At 44.3% G+C, this 13,632-nt stretch overlaps 1 protein-coding gene across 6 annotated transcripts in view; it reads right to left on the reverse strand.

The window, feature by feature from the left end:
* ASAP2 (ArfGAP with SH3 domain, ankyrin repeat and PH domain 2) overlaps positions 1–13,632 on the reverse strand; it is a 178,527-nt gene that overhangs the window by 63,936 nt on the left and 100,959 nt on the right. For all 6 annotated transcript variants that reach the window (XM_041754374.1, XM_041754375.1, XM_041754372.1 and 3 more), the window contains exons 6-7: positions 12,404–12,533; positions 3,723–3,808 (exon numbers count right to left, since the gene is read on the reverse strand). In XM_041754374.1, the coding sequence (XP_041610308.1) occupies positions 3,723–3,808; positions 12,404–12,533 (216 nt within the window). The remainder of the gene's footprint in view (positions 1–3,722; positions 3,809–12,403; positions 12,534–13,632) is intronic.

Consider the following 13,632-nt stretch of genomic DNA (forward strand, 5'->3'; position numbering starts at 1 on the left):
CTCCATTAGAGAATAAGAGCCTCAACCTTCAGCAGCAAAGGCTAATAAGACAAATTTTTAGGATATTCCAGGAACTAAGCAGAGATGCAAATTCTTTCTTTAAATGAAATAAAAACAAAGAACATGAAATACTCTTCAAGGACACTGAAAGTGAAGAGCAAAAATGAATCAAAAGCAAAATAATACATATATAAGCAGTTCTAAGAGTGAACACTCAAACATGGCTCCCAGAATCTAGTCTATACCTGCAGAGAACAGCAGCATGTGGGGATATGTGCTGCCCGAGCTGGCTGCCTCTGCCCATCAGGGCACAGTGCTTTCCTGGGCTAAGGATGGGAGACTGGGAATGCTAACTGGGGAACATAAGGGCACTCCTAGAACAAACAACATATGGCCACGTGGTCCTCCGTCCAATGGCCGAGTCACTTCTGCTCTGCATTTTATGCCCCAAAATATGAATTAAAAAAGTCAAAGCTGTGCAGATGATTTGAAGAACATGCAGAGTGTGCGCGCGCGCGCGCACACACACACACAGAGGAAGTAATAGAAGATTCATCATTTTTAAAGGTTACTGAGCTCATGCCCATAAAAGGCCAACTAGTTCACTTTTCCACAAGTGGTCTGTTGCTACCCAACGGATCGGTTTGGGCAAAATAAAGAGAAAAAAGGAAATCCCAGAATAGCTTCTTAAAAATAAAATATTAGCAAGGAAGCGACCCACTTCCTAATCTGCCTCACATAAGGTTATGAGGACAAATGGTGAAGAAGTAATTTGTATGTTAATCACAAAGTTAGGATTTTGAGTCTCTATAAAAGAATTCATCTTGGAAATTCTACACATTAGAGGTCTTTGTCCATCCTCCAAGACTCTTTTCCCAAGCTTGGAGCTCCTCTTTTAACCTAGGACGAATCGCACAGCATAGCTTCCTCTGCTGCTTGACCTGAGATGCTTCAGAGATGCACTGTCACCGATGCAGTATTAAGAGTTCCAAAGCTGGGCAAAGTTCAACAGTGCAATTCACCGCTGTAACTTTGTGCCAGGTTAAAGCACAATAGATTAAACACCATAGATTAAACAAATAAATGTCATGGCCCCTTTTTTTAAAGAATATACAGCTTGGTGAGAGACATGACACAGCATGAAAGATACCATCCTAGAGATAGAGAGTATAATGATACCCTCAGAAGGAAGAGAAGTGTAATTCTATCAGGGGAAGACCAGGCGACTTCAAAGTAGTAGTAGGTAGGTCTTAGGGATGACCATAAGCTAGGGGAAGGCAACAAGGGAGCAGTGGGACATTCTAGAAAAGGGAGCAGTACGTACAAAGGCACATCAGCATGGGGCATAGCCTGCTGGGCAAAAAGCAAGAGGCAGGTGTGGCAACTCAACCTCCAAAGAGTTCTCACATCATCACACCCTCTGCTGGCTTTGTCACCAGTCTAGGCCAAGACATCATCATCCGTGGACTGTGCCGGGATGCCCATACCCATTCTTGCTTGTCCCTTGTTAACACAGGAATGGAACTGAGAAGCCTTCCCAGATGTTTCCCATCTCTCTCTCTTCCCTTTCCCTGTTCACAACCATGCCCACTCCCTAAAAACTGTTAGAGGTTTTCTTACGTGTTTACTATTTATCCACCCCATCAGAACTGAAGGTTCATGAGCAAATACTGAGCAAATACTCAGGCACTATTTGCTGAGTGAATCCCCTCCTTAAAACTTCTGAGAGCTTCCTAACACACTTAGAATAAAATCTAAAATCTTTCCCAAGACTCCTAAGGCCATCCATGTCTCTAGGTTTTTCCATCCTGCTTCATGTCACACTAACCTCCCCCTCACTCATTATGCTTATGTCACACTGGGCTTTTTCCTGCCTCAAGATCTTGACTTTGCCTGGAACGTTCTTCCCCTCCTCCTCATCTGCTAGATCCTCAGATCTCAGAATACAGGTCTCCTCAAAGAGGCATGCAGCTAGTTCAAGAAGTATTTGAATATGTACCATGTGTTGTGCTAGGTACCATGTCTGGTGGCTGGAGAATACAGCAAGGAACAGGAAAAAAAAAAAAAAAGAATCCAGTGTCTGTTCTCAATCTTAATCTAAATCGGGTCCTTCTAGTCTGTTCTTTGTTAGATGCCAACACCTCTGAACACGTTTCAGACGTGCAATCAGAAACCCAACTGCGTAAGCTCACTTGCCTACTTGATTCAAACAGGAACTATGTCTGTGATGTACGTTCTTTTATCCCCAGCATCTAGGACAGTGCCAGACACATGGCACACGCCCAGCAAGTGAGGAACGAGCCAGGGGCCAGTGTATGTGAGGACTGCGGGTCAGGCAGAAGTGGGGGGACGGCAGAAGCAAGAAAGCAAGTGTGGCATGACAAGGGCCAGGCTGTGAAGGGCTTGAGTGAAGGTCAAGCTGAGTATGAGGCAGCCGCAAACACAGAAGCTTTTCCTTCTCTACCAGATTCAGCCTTCTTAGCTCAGTGCTGTCAACTGCTTTCTAGGATAAATAATACATTAAGGCACCTGGGTGGCTCAATCAGTTGGGCATCTACCTCTGGCTCAGGTCATGATCCAAGCATCCTGGGATCAAGCCCCAAGTTGGGCTCCCTGCTCAGTGGGGAGCTTGCTTCTCCCTCTGCTACCCCCACTTGGGCTCTCTCAAATAAAAAAAATCTTTAAGAATATAGGTATATGAAAGTATTTCCTCAATTTAATATACTGCACTAACCCCATCTAATTTCTTTTTTTTAAAGATTTTATTTATTTATTTATGACAGAGAGAGACAGAGACAGAAAGACAGAGAGAGATAGAGACAGAGACAGGCAGAGGGAGAAGCAGGCTCTATGCAGGGAGCCCAACGTTGGGACTCGATCCCAGGTCTCCAGGTTCAGGCCCTGGGCTGAAGGTGCCCTAAACCGCTGAACCACCTGGGCTGCCCCCCACTCCCCATCTAATTTCTTACAAACAAAAAATATCTGTGAATCATGTATTAGATCAAACTTGTTTGTCATTCTGCAAAAAGGGTAAAATAAATACATCTGAGAATTACTCTAGATTTTTATATTGTTTATTTTTACTGTTTATTGAAAAAGATTCTTAAACCACAAAATATGCCCTTATAATGTATATAATTTAGGGGTTTTATTATATTCACAACATTGTGCAATCATAAGCACTGTCTTATTTTAGAACATTTTCTTTTTTTTTTTTTTTTAAAGATTTTATTTTTTTATTTATTCTTGAGAGATAGAAGGAGAGACAGAGCCAGAGACACAGGCAGAGACATAGCCAGAGGGAGAAGCAGGCTCCATGCACCGGGAGCCCGACGTGGGATTCGATCCCAGGTCTCCAGGATCGCACCCTGGGCCAAAGGCAGGCGCCAAACCGCTGCGCCACCCAGGGATCCCTTTAGAACATTTTCATTACCCCAATTAGCCCCAGTCCCCCTAAGCCCTGGCAATCACTAAACTGTAGATCTGCTTATTTCTGATCTTTCAAGTAAACAAAATCATACAGCATGTGGCCTTTTGTGTCTGGTTTCTTTCACTTAACGTGTTTCTGAGGTTCACCCATGTCATTGTGTGTGTCTGTACCTCACGCCCTTTACATTTAAAGGAATGTTTATTTTCCTCGATACGATACTACGCATCTATCGGTAGTGGCCATAAAGAGAGAAACAGCTGAAATAACATCAGAGCAAAGAGAAAGAACTTACTTGCACTGGGCATGAAAGTATTTGATCAGATTCTGCAGCAAATCCACTCCCTTCTTAATTTTAATTTCATTGACCTTCAGCAGATACTGTTAAGAAAACACAAGAGGGTGTGTCATATGCAGAACAGGACAGACTGCCTTCTCCACTATGTAGGATAAATCTAACACCAACCATTAATTAAAGATAAGGAAGAAACTAAAGAAACATCCTCTTTGGCTGCATAGACAGACTCACCTCTCACTGGTGCATTGCTAGAATAGTCTCTCCATTAGTGTTTCTCCACTTATATGGGGGTAGAGCTCCTGGCAGATGCCTAGTACTTTCTGAATGCCAGAACTAAACATTTCTCTCAGTCTGGTGCTACGTGAACTATTTGATGTCCAGGTAGTTAAATATTTAACTTGAAACACAACTCTTAGTAGTAAGACACTGTATCTTAATCTACTAGAGGAAATCTTCTATGAGCTACACAAAGAATGTGGATGTTGAGAGGGAATGGGCTCTTTCTATCTGCAGCTTTCCGTCCTATGTCCCTTCTTGGGCAGCTCATTGTCTGCCACACTAACCACCAGTGTCTAGGAGTGGAGACTCTCATCACCACATCTCTAACTCCGGCACTGAAAAAAAAATGTGATTGCTATCAAAACCAAATTTTGAGTTGAAATGAATGAAAGCCATTTTTAACTTGGAGAATTCAGGAATGGCCACTAAAATATCCCAAAGTCCCAGGGAATCCACAAAACCAGCATCAGAAAATACATTTGTTCTTTGCTAAAGGTTTGCAGAACAAAGACTCCATAAATTCTCTATCCCTTCCACGGTCAGGATACAACAAAAAGAACTCTGACAACATGTCCTCTCCGAGACTGGGTGCCTCCAAAAGAGCAGCGACCTCTGCTGACCACGCCCACTACTCAGCAATAACCTGGGAAGTAAGTTCATGTTCAAGCCACAGTCCAGCCAGAGAGAGAGAGAGAGAGAGAGAGAGAGAGAGAGAGAGCACTGCTCTGAGACAATCAAGTACAAAATCTCCTTTTCCTATACCAAGCGCCTTTTTGTTTTCTTCTTTCAGTCTGATATTTATTTACTGTTAACTGAATAAGATGCTTGGCAGCGTGTCAAATGGTTAAGCTGTTAATAAGATGCTTCGCAATGTGTGGACCTTTTGACATAGAAATTCTACTTACAGGAACTTATTCTAAGAAGATAATCATAGACATTTACAAAGATGAATAGATAACAAGGTTCAGTGCAGACTTGTTTGTAAAAGTAACAAATGGCAACCCAAATGTAATGAATGGAAAATTAAAGTATGGTTCAGCCACACACAAAAAATTGCTATGTAGCCATGAAGTCAGTGAAGCAGAGACTTTCCAACATGGAAAGATGCCCATGACATACTCATGAGTCAAAATAATCAGGTTACAGAGCACCAGTAGAGAATGATCCTGTTTATACAAATTATTTTTATGTACAGATATATATATATATATATATATATATATATATGAAAGATATATATATGTATTTTTTCATATATATGAAAGATGTCAAAGTGCTTATCTTCTGGTGAGTAAAATCTGGGGTGATTTTTAATTTCATATATATATAGACTAATTTTTTAAAGTGTGGATTTTTATAATCACAGGAAAACAAGAGAGGATCTCTTATACATTCTCCATACACAGATGTTCTATATTACCTACTTATTATGGCACACTGAATTTCTCTACAAAATTAATTTTGAAGAAAAAGTTCAGCAGCTTTAAAATAAACACCTGAGGGGATCCCTGGGTGGCTTCAGCGGTTTAGCACCTGCCTTCGGCCCAGGGCATGATCCTGGGGTCCCGAATCGAGTTCCGGATTGGGCTCCCTGCATGGAGTCTGCTTCTCCCTCTGCCTGTGTCTCTGCCTCTCTCTCTCCCTCTGTGTGTCTCTCATGAATGAATAAATAAAATCTTTAAAAATAAAATGAAATAAAATAAACACCTGAAAGCCACTCTTTTAGATTAAATCTTGGGCAACTAACACTTTAGATACCTAAACAATGGCAAGAGTTTATGATACTTGAGATGTTCGGCATGAGGAACTAGCTGAACAATTTTACCATTAATAACTCCAGCAATCTATTCACTTTGAGATTCTGGGGCCTTGGGGGGAGGGGCAAGATGGCGGAAGAGTAGGGTCTCCAAGTCACCTGTCCTCAACAAATTACCTAGAAAACCATCCAATCATCCTGAAAATCTACGAATTCGGCCTGAGATTTAAAGAGAGACCAGCTGGAACGCTACAGTGAGAAGAGTTCGCGCTTCTATCAAGGCAGGAAGACGGGAAAAAAGAAATAAAGACACAAAAGGCCTCCAAGGGGGAGGGGCCCCGCGAGGAGCCGGGCTGAGGCCGGGGGGAGTGTCCCCAGGGCAGGAGAGCCCCGTCCCGGAGGAGCAGGAGCTGCACCAACCTTCCCCGCGGAAAAGCCTCCCGGGGAATTGGAGCAGGATCCCCAGAAAGGCGGGGATGCTCTCGGGCTCCCTGGGACAGTAACAGAGGAACTGCGCCCGGGAGAGTGCGCCGAGCTCCCTAAGGGCTGCAGCGCTCGGCGGGACCGGAGCAGCTAGGAGGGGCTCGGGCGGCGGCTCCGCGGAGGGGGCTGCGGGGCGGGAGCACGAATCCAACAGCGCAGGCCCCGGAGCACAGGGCGCCGGGACACAGCCCAGGATCCGGCCTCCCCCAGGGACAGGCAGAGGCTGGGAGGGCCCAGGACAGCAAGGACGCTCCTGCCTGGAACTGAGCAGATCAGCGGCCCCGCCCGGGAGCCCCCAGGCCCTGCACACGGAGAGCCCCGGAGCTACTGCGGGAGCTGACTCCAGGGTCCCAGAGCTGCCCCCGCCACTGTGGCTTCCTCCCGGGGCCTCACGGGGTCAACAACCCCCACTGAGCCCTGCACCAGGCAGGGGCAGAGCAGCTCCCCCAAGTGCTAACACCTGAGAATCAGCACAGCAGGCCCCTCCCCCAGAAGACCAAGGAGACGGACCAGTTCCAAGGGAAGTCAAGGGACTTAAAGTATACAGAATCGGAAGATACTCCCCCGTGTTTTGTTTTGTTTTGTTGTTTTGTTTTGTTTTGTTTTGTGCTTTTTTTTTTCTTTCTTCTTGATTTCGGATTGCTTCCCCCACCCCACCCCCTTTTTTTTTCTTTTTTCTCCTTTCTTTCTTTTTCTTTTTCTTCTCTTTTTCCCCCTTTTTTTTTCTTTCTCTTTTTTCTTTTCCTCTTTTCTTTCCTTCTCTTTTTCTCCTTTTCCCAATACAACTTGTTTTTGGCCACTCTGCACTGAGCAAAATGACTAGAAGGAAAACCTCACCTCAAAAAAAAGAATCAGAAACAGCCCTCTCTCCCACAGAGTTACAAAATATGGATTACAATTCAATGTCAGAAAGCCAATTCAGAAGCACTATTTTACAGCTACTGGTGGCTCTAGAAAAAAACCATAAAGGACTCAAGAGACTTCATGACTGCAGAATTTAGATCCAATCAGGCAGAAATTAAAAATCAATTAAATGAGATGCAATCCAAGCTAGAAGTCCTAACGACGAGGGTTAACGAGGTGGAAGAACGAGTGAGTGACATAGAAGACAAGTTGATGGCAAAGAGGGAAACTGAGGAAAAAAGAGACAAGCAATTAAAAGATCATGAGGATAGACTAAGGGAAATAAATGACAGCCTGAGGAAGAAAAACCTACGTTTAATTGGGGTTCCTGAGGGCGCCGAAAGGGACAGAGGGCCAGAATATGTATTTGAACAAATCCTAGCTGAAAACTTTCCTAATCTGGGAAGGGAAACAGGCATTCAGATCCAGGAAATAGAGAGATCCCCCCTAAAATCAATAAAAACCGTTCAACACCTCGACATTTAATAGTGAAGCTTGCAAATTCCAAAGATAAGGAGAAGATCCTTAAAGCAGCAAGAGAAAAAAAAGTCCCTGACTTTTATGGGGAGGAATATTAGGGTAACAGCAGACCTCTCCACAGAGACCTGGCAGGCCAGAAAGGGCTGGCAGGATATATTCAGGGTCCTAAATGAAAAGAACATGCAACCAAGAATACTATATCCAGCAAGGCTTTCATTCAAAATGGAAGGAGAGATAAAGAGCTTCCAAGACAGGCAGGAACTGAAAGAATATGTAACCTCCAAACCAGCTCTGCAAGAAATTTTAAGGGGGACTCTTAAAATTCCCCTTTAAGAAGAAGTTCAGTGGAACAATCCACAAAAACAAGGACTGAATAGATATCATGATGACACTAAACTCATATCTATCAATAGTAACTCTGAACGTGAACGGGCTTAATGACCCCATCAAAAGGCACAGGGTTTCAGACTGGATAAAAAAGCAGGACCCATCTATTTGCTGTTTACAAGAGACTCATTTTAGACAGAAGGACACCTACAACCTGAAAATAAAAGGTTGGAGAACCATTTACCATTCAAATGGTCCTCAAAAGAAAGCAGGGGTTGCCATCCTTATATCAGATAAATTAAAATTTACCCCAAAGACTATAGTGAGAGATGAAGAGGGACACTATCTCATACTCAAAGGATCTATCCAACAAGAGGACTTAACAATCCTCAATATATATGCCCCGAATGTGGGAGCTGCCAAATATTTAAACCAATTAATAACCAAACTGAAGAAATACTTAGATAATAATACACTTATACTTGGTGACTTCAATCTAGCTCTTTCTACCCTGTATAGGTCTTCTAAGCACAACATCTCCAAAGAAACGAGAGCTTTAAATGATACACTGGACCAGATGGATTTCATAGATATCTACAGAACTTTACATCCAAACTCAACTGAATACACATTCTTCTCAAGTGCACATGGAACTTTCTCCAGAATAGACCACATACTAGGTCACAAATCGGGTCTGAACCGATACCAAAAGATCGGGATAGTCCCCTGTATATTCTCAGACCATAATGCCTTGAAATTAGAACTTAATCACAACAAGAAGTTTGGAAGGACCACAAACACGTGGAGGTTAAGGACCATCCTGCTAAAAGATGAAAAGGTCAACCAGGAAATTAAGGAAGAATTAAAAAGATTCATGGAAACTAATGAGAATGAAGATACAACCGTTCAAAATCTTTGGGATGCAGCAAAAGCAGTCCTGAGGGGGAAATACATCGCAATACAAGCATCCATTCAAAAACTGGAAAGATCTCAAATTCAAAAGCTCACCTTACACATAAAGGAACTAGAGAAAAAGCAACAAATAGACCCCACCCCCAGCAGAAGAAGACAGTTAATTAAAATTCGAGCAGAACTCAATGATATCGAGACCAAAAGAACTGTGGAACAGATCAACAGAACCAGGAGTTGGTTCTTTGAAAGAATTAATAAGATAGATAAACCATTAGCCAACCTTATTAAAAAGAAGAGAGAGAAGACTCAAATTAATAAAATCATGAATGAGAAAGGAGAGATCACTACCAACACCAAGGAAATACAAATGATTTTAAAAACATATTATGAACAGCTGTACGCCAATAAATTAGGCAATCTAGAAGAAATGGACGCATTCCTGGAAAGCCACAAACTACCAAAACTGGAGCAGGAAGAAATAGAAAACCTGAACAGGCCAATAACCAGGGAGGAAATTGAAGCAGTCATCAAAAACCTCCCAAGACACAAGAGTCCAGGGCCAGATGGCTTCCCAGGGGAATTCTATCAAACGTTTAAAGAAGAAATCATACCTATTCTCCTAAAGCTGTTTGGAAAGATAGAAAGAGATGGAGTACTTCCAAATTCGTTCTATGAGGCCAGCATCACCTTAATTCCGAAACCAGACAAAGACCCCACCAAAAAGGAGAATTACAGACCAATATCCCTGATGAACATGGATGCAAAAATTCTCAACAAGATACTAGCCAATAGGATCCAACAACACATTAAGAAAATTATTCACCATGACCAAGTAGGTTTTATCCCTGGGACACAAGGCTGGTTCAACACTCGTAAAACAATCAATGTGATTCATCATATCAGCAAGAGAAACACCAAGAACCATATGATACTCTCATTAGATGCAGAGAAAGCATTTGACAAAATACAGCATCCATTCCTGATTCTGGGGCCTTGGGGGGGGGGGGAGGGCTGCTTTTCAAATATATTCCTCCTTCGTCCATGGAAAGTCCTTTCCAGCCCACTTCTGTTTGGCCAACATGAGTATCCTTCATCAGGTATGTCCTCCTCTGGATGCTTCTGCACACAGATAAGGTGCCTGCATCCACTAACTGCCAGAACCCCAGCAAGTATGCAACTGAGAGGCATCATCTAGACAGGACGTTTTCAATAAAATTAACTACTTCACCAGTGCACAGATCTATTCACCCTGACTCAGAAGGGGAGATTTAACTAGTGTTGGGTGCAATGCACCTCACCTCAAAGATACACTTAGTTAAGTTTCACAATTCACTAAACATTTTTAAACAAGCAGTTTTTTGCAGAGTTTAAGCTAATGTATTTCCTCCTTACTAGCCAAAAAAGAAAAAAAAAAAAAAAAAGAAGAGCATAAACTGTACACAACATAAACACACACACCTGTTCCAAACCCATTCTTTGTAAAACACTGCTACTCATTTTTACCCCAAACAGAAACAATACTTCATATTGGTGTAACAAACAGCAATTTCCTATCCCATCTCATAACCTCTGGGCTGATTCCCCTAACACCCTGTGAAACCTGTGAAATCAGCCAGGCAAGCATTGTTACATATGAGGTCTGTTTACAAAACAACACGTTTCTAAAAACATCCACTCTCCTCTTAAGACTTAGAGCTTAGTTAACTTTCTAAATATCCACTTAATGAAAAAACAGCAAAGGAAGAACAAAGGAATAAAGAAGATATGAGATATAAAAAACAAAAAAAGACAGCAGACATAAATCCAACCACATCAATAGTAACATCAAATGTGAATGGATTAAACAAACCCATCAAAAGGCTGAGTTTGTCAGACTAGATTTTAAAAACACTGTCTGCCGGAAACACGCTTTAGAGTCATAGAAACACACAGGTTGAAAAAGAAATTCCATGCAAACAGAAACTTAAAGAGCTGGAGTGGCTGTACTGGTGTGAGACTAATATCCTCTCCTTGATCCTGGGACTGGTTCTGCGCCACTGACCACTGAAGAGATTGCTTGGGGAATAAAAACTCGTTTAAATATACTCCTAAGATGCACAATTCTAAAAGTTAAACTCCCGTTGCAATTAATAAACGTTCTGAAGTCAAAAGTGCCTTGTGGTTCAGCTTTGCTGTGGAGTGCTCCCAGGGTGCCGGAGAGCAGGCTCAGCCAGTTTTGGGGCCTGTCACAGACATCACCAAGCACTTGGCACATCTAAAACTGAAGTCTGAGCTGCCATGGCACAAATGCCAAGGAGCACGAGGGGCTCCATGGGCACTGCCAGGAGAGGGGACCCTCAGGCAGAGGTGAGAGTGGTTTCCACAGGGCTTTCTTCCCCTTCTTACCCACAAGCAAGGCATAAAAGGCCTTCATGATTGGTGTCTGGTATTTCCTGCCCCCCCCCCCCCTCAGCCTCCAGCAAGGGACGTGTCCCAGGGCATCAGTGCTGCTACTTCCCTCCCCCACAAAGGCAAGGGCTCAGGCTGCAGAACAGAGCAGAGCAGAGCAACTCCCCAGGGCCGCCTGCCTTGATGAGTGAATCTGGGTGGAAGCGCTTCAGAGGCAGGTGGCTTGGCTTTCCGTAGTATGTTCTCACTCACTCATTCACTCACTCACAGACACCCACAGGGGACCGGCTGCAGTTTTTTCCAGCTGACTTCTCCCTGGCCCTCCTCATGGATTCCACTGGTATAATGGGAACCCAGATACCTCATTAAAAAAACACTAACGGAGAGAGTATTCTAGCAACGCACCAGTGAGAGGTGAGTCTGTCTATGAGGCCAGAGAGGATGTTTCTTTAGTTTCTTTCTTATTCTTAATTCATGGTTGATGTTAGATTTATCTTATCCCACCCTCCCAGAGACTCAGGCTCCACTTGTAAAAGAAATCAGACAAATGGAGTCCAATAATGCATTAGTGTGCTGTCTGAAGCCTCTGGGAAGTGTGCACTCCCCGGAGGAGTTCATGTGCTGGCGAAGGCAGCCCACCTGGAACCCAGCACCCTGCCAGAACCTGCATCCCACACCTTCCCAACCATGGTGGCACCCTCAGCATTCACCCTGCACATCTGTAGCTGGAGCCTGCACCCCCTGGTGCTTACCCTGCACATCTGTAGCTAGCCTGCACCCCCCGGTGCTCTGCTCCCACATCTGTAACTAGAGCCTGTACCCCCTGGTACTCTGTTCCCACGTCTGTAGCTGGAGCCTGCACTGCCTGTGCTCCCACATCTGTACCTGGAGCCTGAGCTCCCTGGTGCTCACCTCTCACATCTGTAGCTGGAGCCTGCACCTCCTGGTGCTCTGCTCTCATGTCTGTAGCTGGAACCTGCATCCCCCGGTGCTCTGCTCCCACATCTGTAGCTGGAGCCTGCACCCCATATGCTCCCACATCTAGAGCTGAAGCCTGCACCCCCAGGGCTCACTTCCCACATCTTTAGCTGGAGCCTGCACCCCATGTGCTTCCACATCTGTAGCTGGAGCCTGCACCCCTGGGGCTCACCTCGCACATCTGTAGCTGGAAAAGCCGCCGCTCCTTTTCCATCTCTTCAGCAATTTCAGCCCCACTGATTTCGGTGCGAATCATCCCATGCAGCTTGGCATGCTCCTTCTTCTCCTTTTCAATTTTAGTTCTACAGGTGAAAAAACAAGGATAATTTGAAATGTCTCTTAGCACAGCACTCTGCACTGGACAGGCTTGCCGGGATGCCATTACCCAGCCTGCAACACAAATGTGCACAAGTCTTTTAGAAACAAGACAGCCTCTTAACTTACTGGAAAGGAACATGCATTTGATCCTAAGAATGTAAAATCTGAACCTTTTTGTTGAGTACTCGCTCAAAAAATACTTTCTAAGCACCTCCTTTGTGCCAGATCTGGGTTAGAAGAGGCAGAAAGCCTGCGCATGCCTCAGGTCTCCTTTAGGGCAGCGCTCTGTCCGTCTGTCTGGGTATCTGTCACTGTGCCTGCTGAACAACACATGGGGCTGTGTGGTGGGACTCCCTCCCTCCTCCCATTTCTCCCCACTCCTCTCCACCCACCTCCTGAGCGAGGTCTTGCCAGGGCTCTGTCTTGACTAGGATAGTGTTCATCACTGCAGAAATCAACCTCGCATGTAAACGATTAAAGAGTTACTTTTAAAACTTATCTGAGAATTATTTGAAGCTCTTGCACTGTCAAATTCTGGCATTTTGTGAGTAATTCTGTCCCTACTCTATGTATGTCCTGATTTTACAGAATTTGATCTCGTTCCCCCTTCGAGTCTTTTCCTTTTGGAACCAGCAGAGTCTCTCAGGCAATCTTCCTCAACCCCCCTTGTGGCCCAGGTTCAGTTACACACAGAAGTATCCCCTCTGAGGCACTCGAGGGTGGTGGCAATTGCAGCTGGATGGAAAGTCACCCACTGGCCCTGGCTCAGTGGCCCTCTCGCTAGCTGACCGGCAGCAAACCACCAAGTCCTGGCCTCCTGTCTCTAAAGCAGGAGTGGTGATCCTTTCTCCATCGAGTGTCCTGTACTGGTATGCAGAGGACGGTGCTAAGGGCCAGAAACTTCTCTGGCTTGAACAGACCTTCAAGGCCATCTACCTCAATACTCTGTGATTATAGGTGAATGTATGCCATTAGTGAAAAATCCAGAATTTGGAGATCCAAGCAACTTCGAGTATGAAAATGTAAGATTTCCAGGAAGGGGACAAATAGCAAAGGTTTGGTATTCCTTGGTTTGAGCTTCGT

The sequence above is a fragment of the Vulpes lagopus genome, chromosome 5 (assembly GCF_018345385.1).
Source record: "Vulpes lagopus strain Blue_001 chromosome 5, ASM1834538v1, whole genome shotgun sequence".
Taxonomy (NCBI): Eukaryota; Metazoa; Chordata; class Mammalia; order Carnivora; family Canidae; genus Vulpes; species Vulpes lagopus.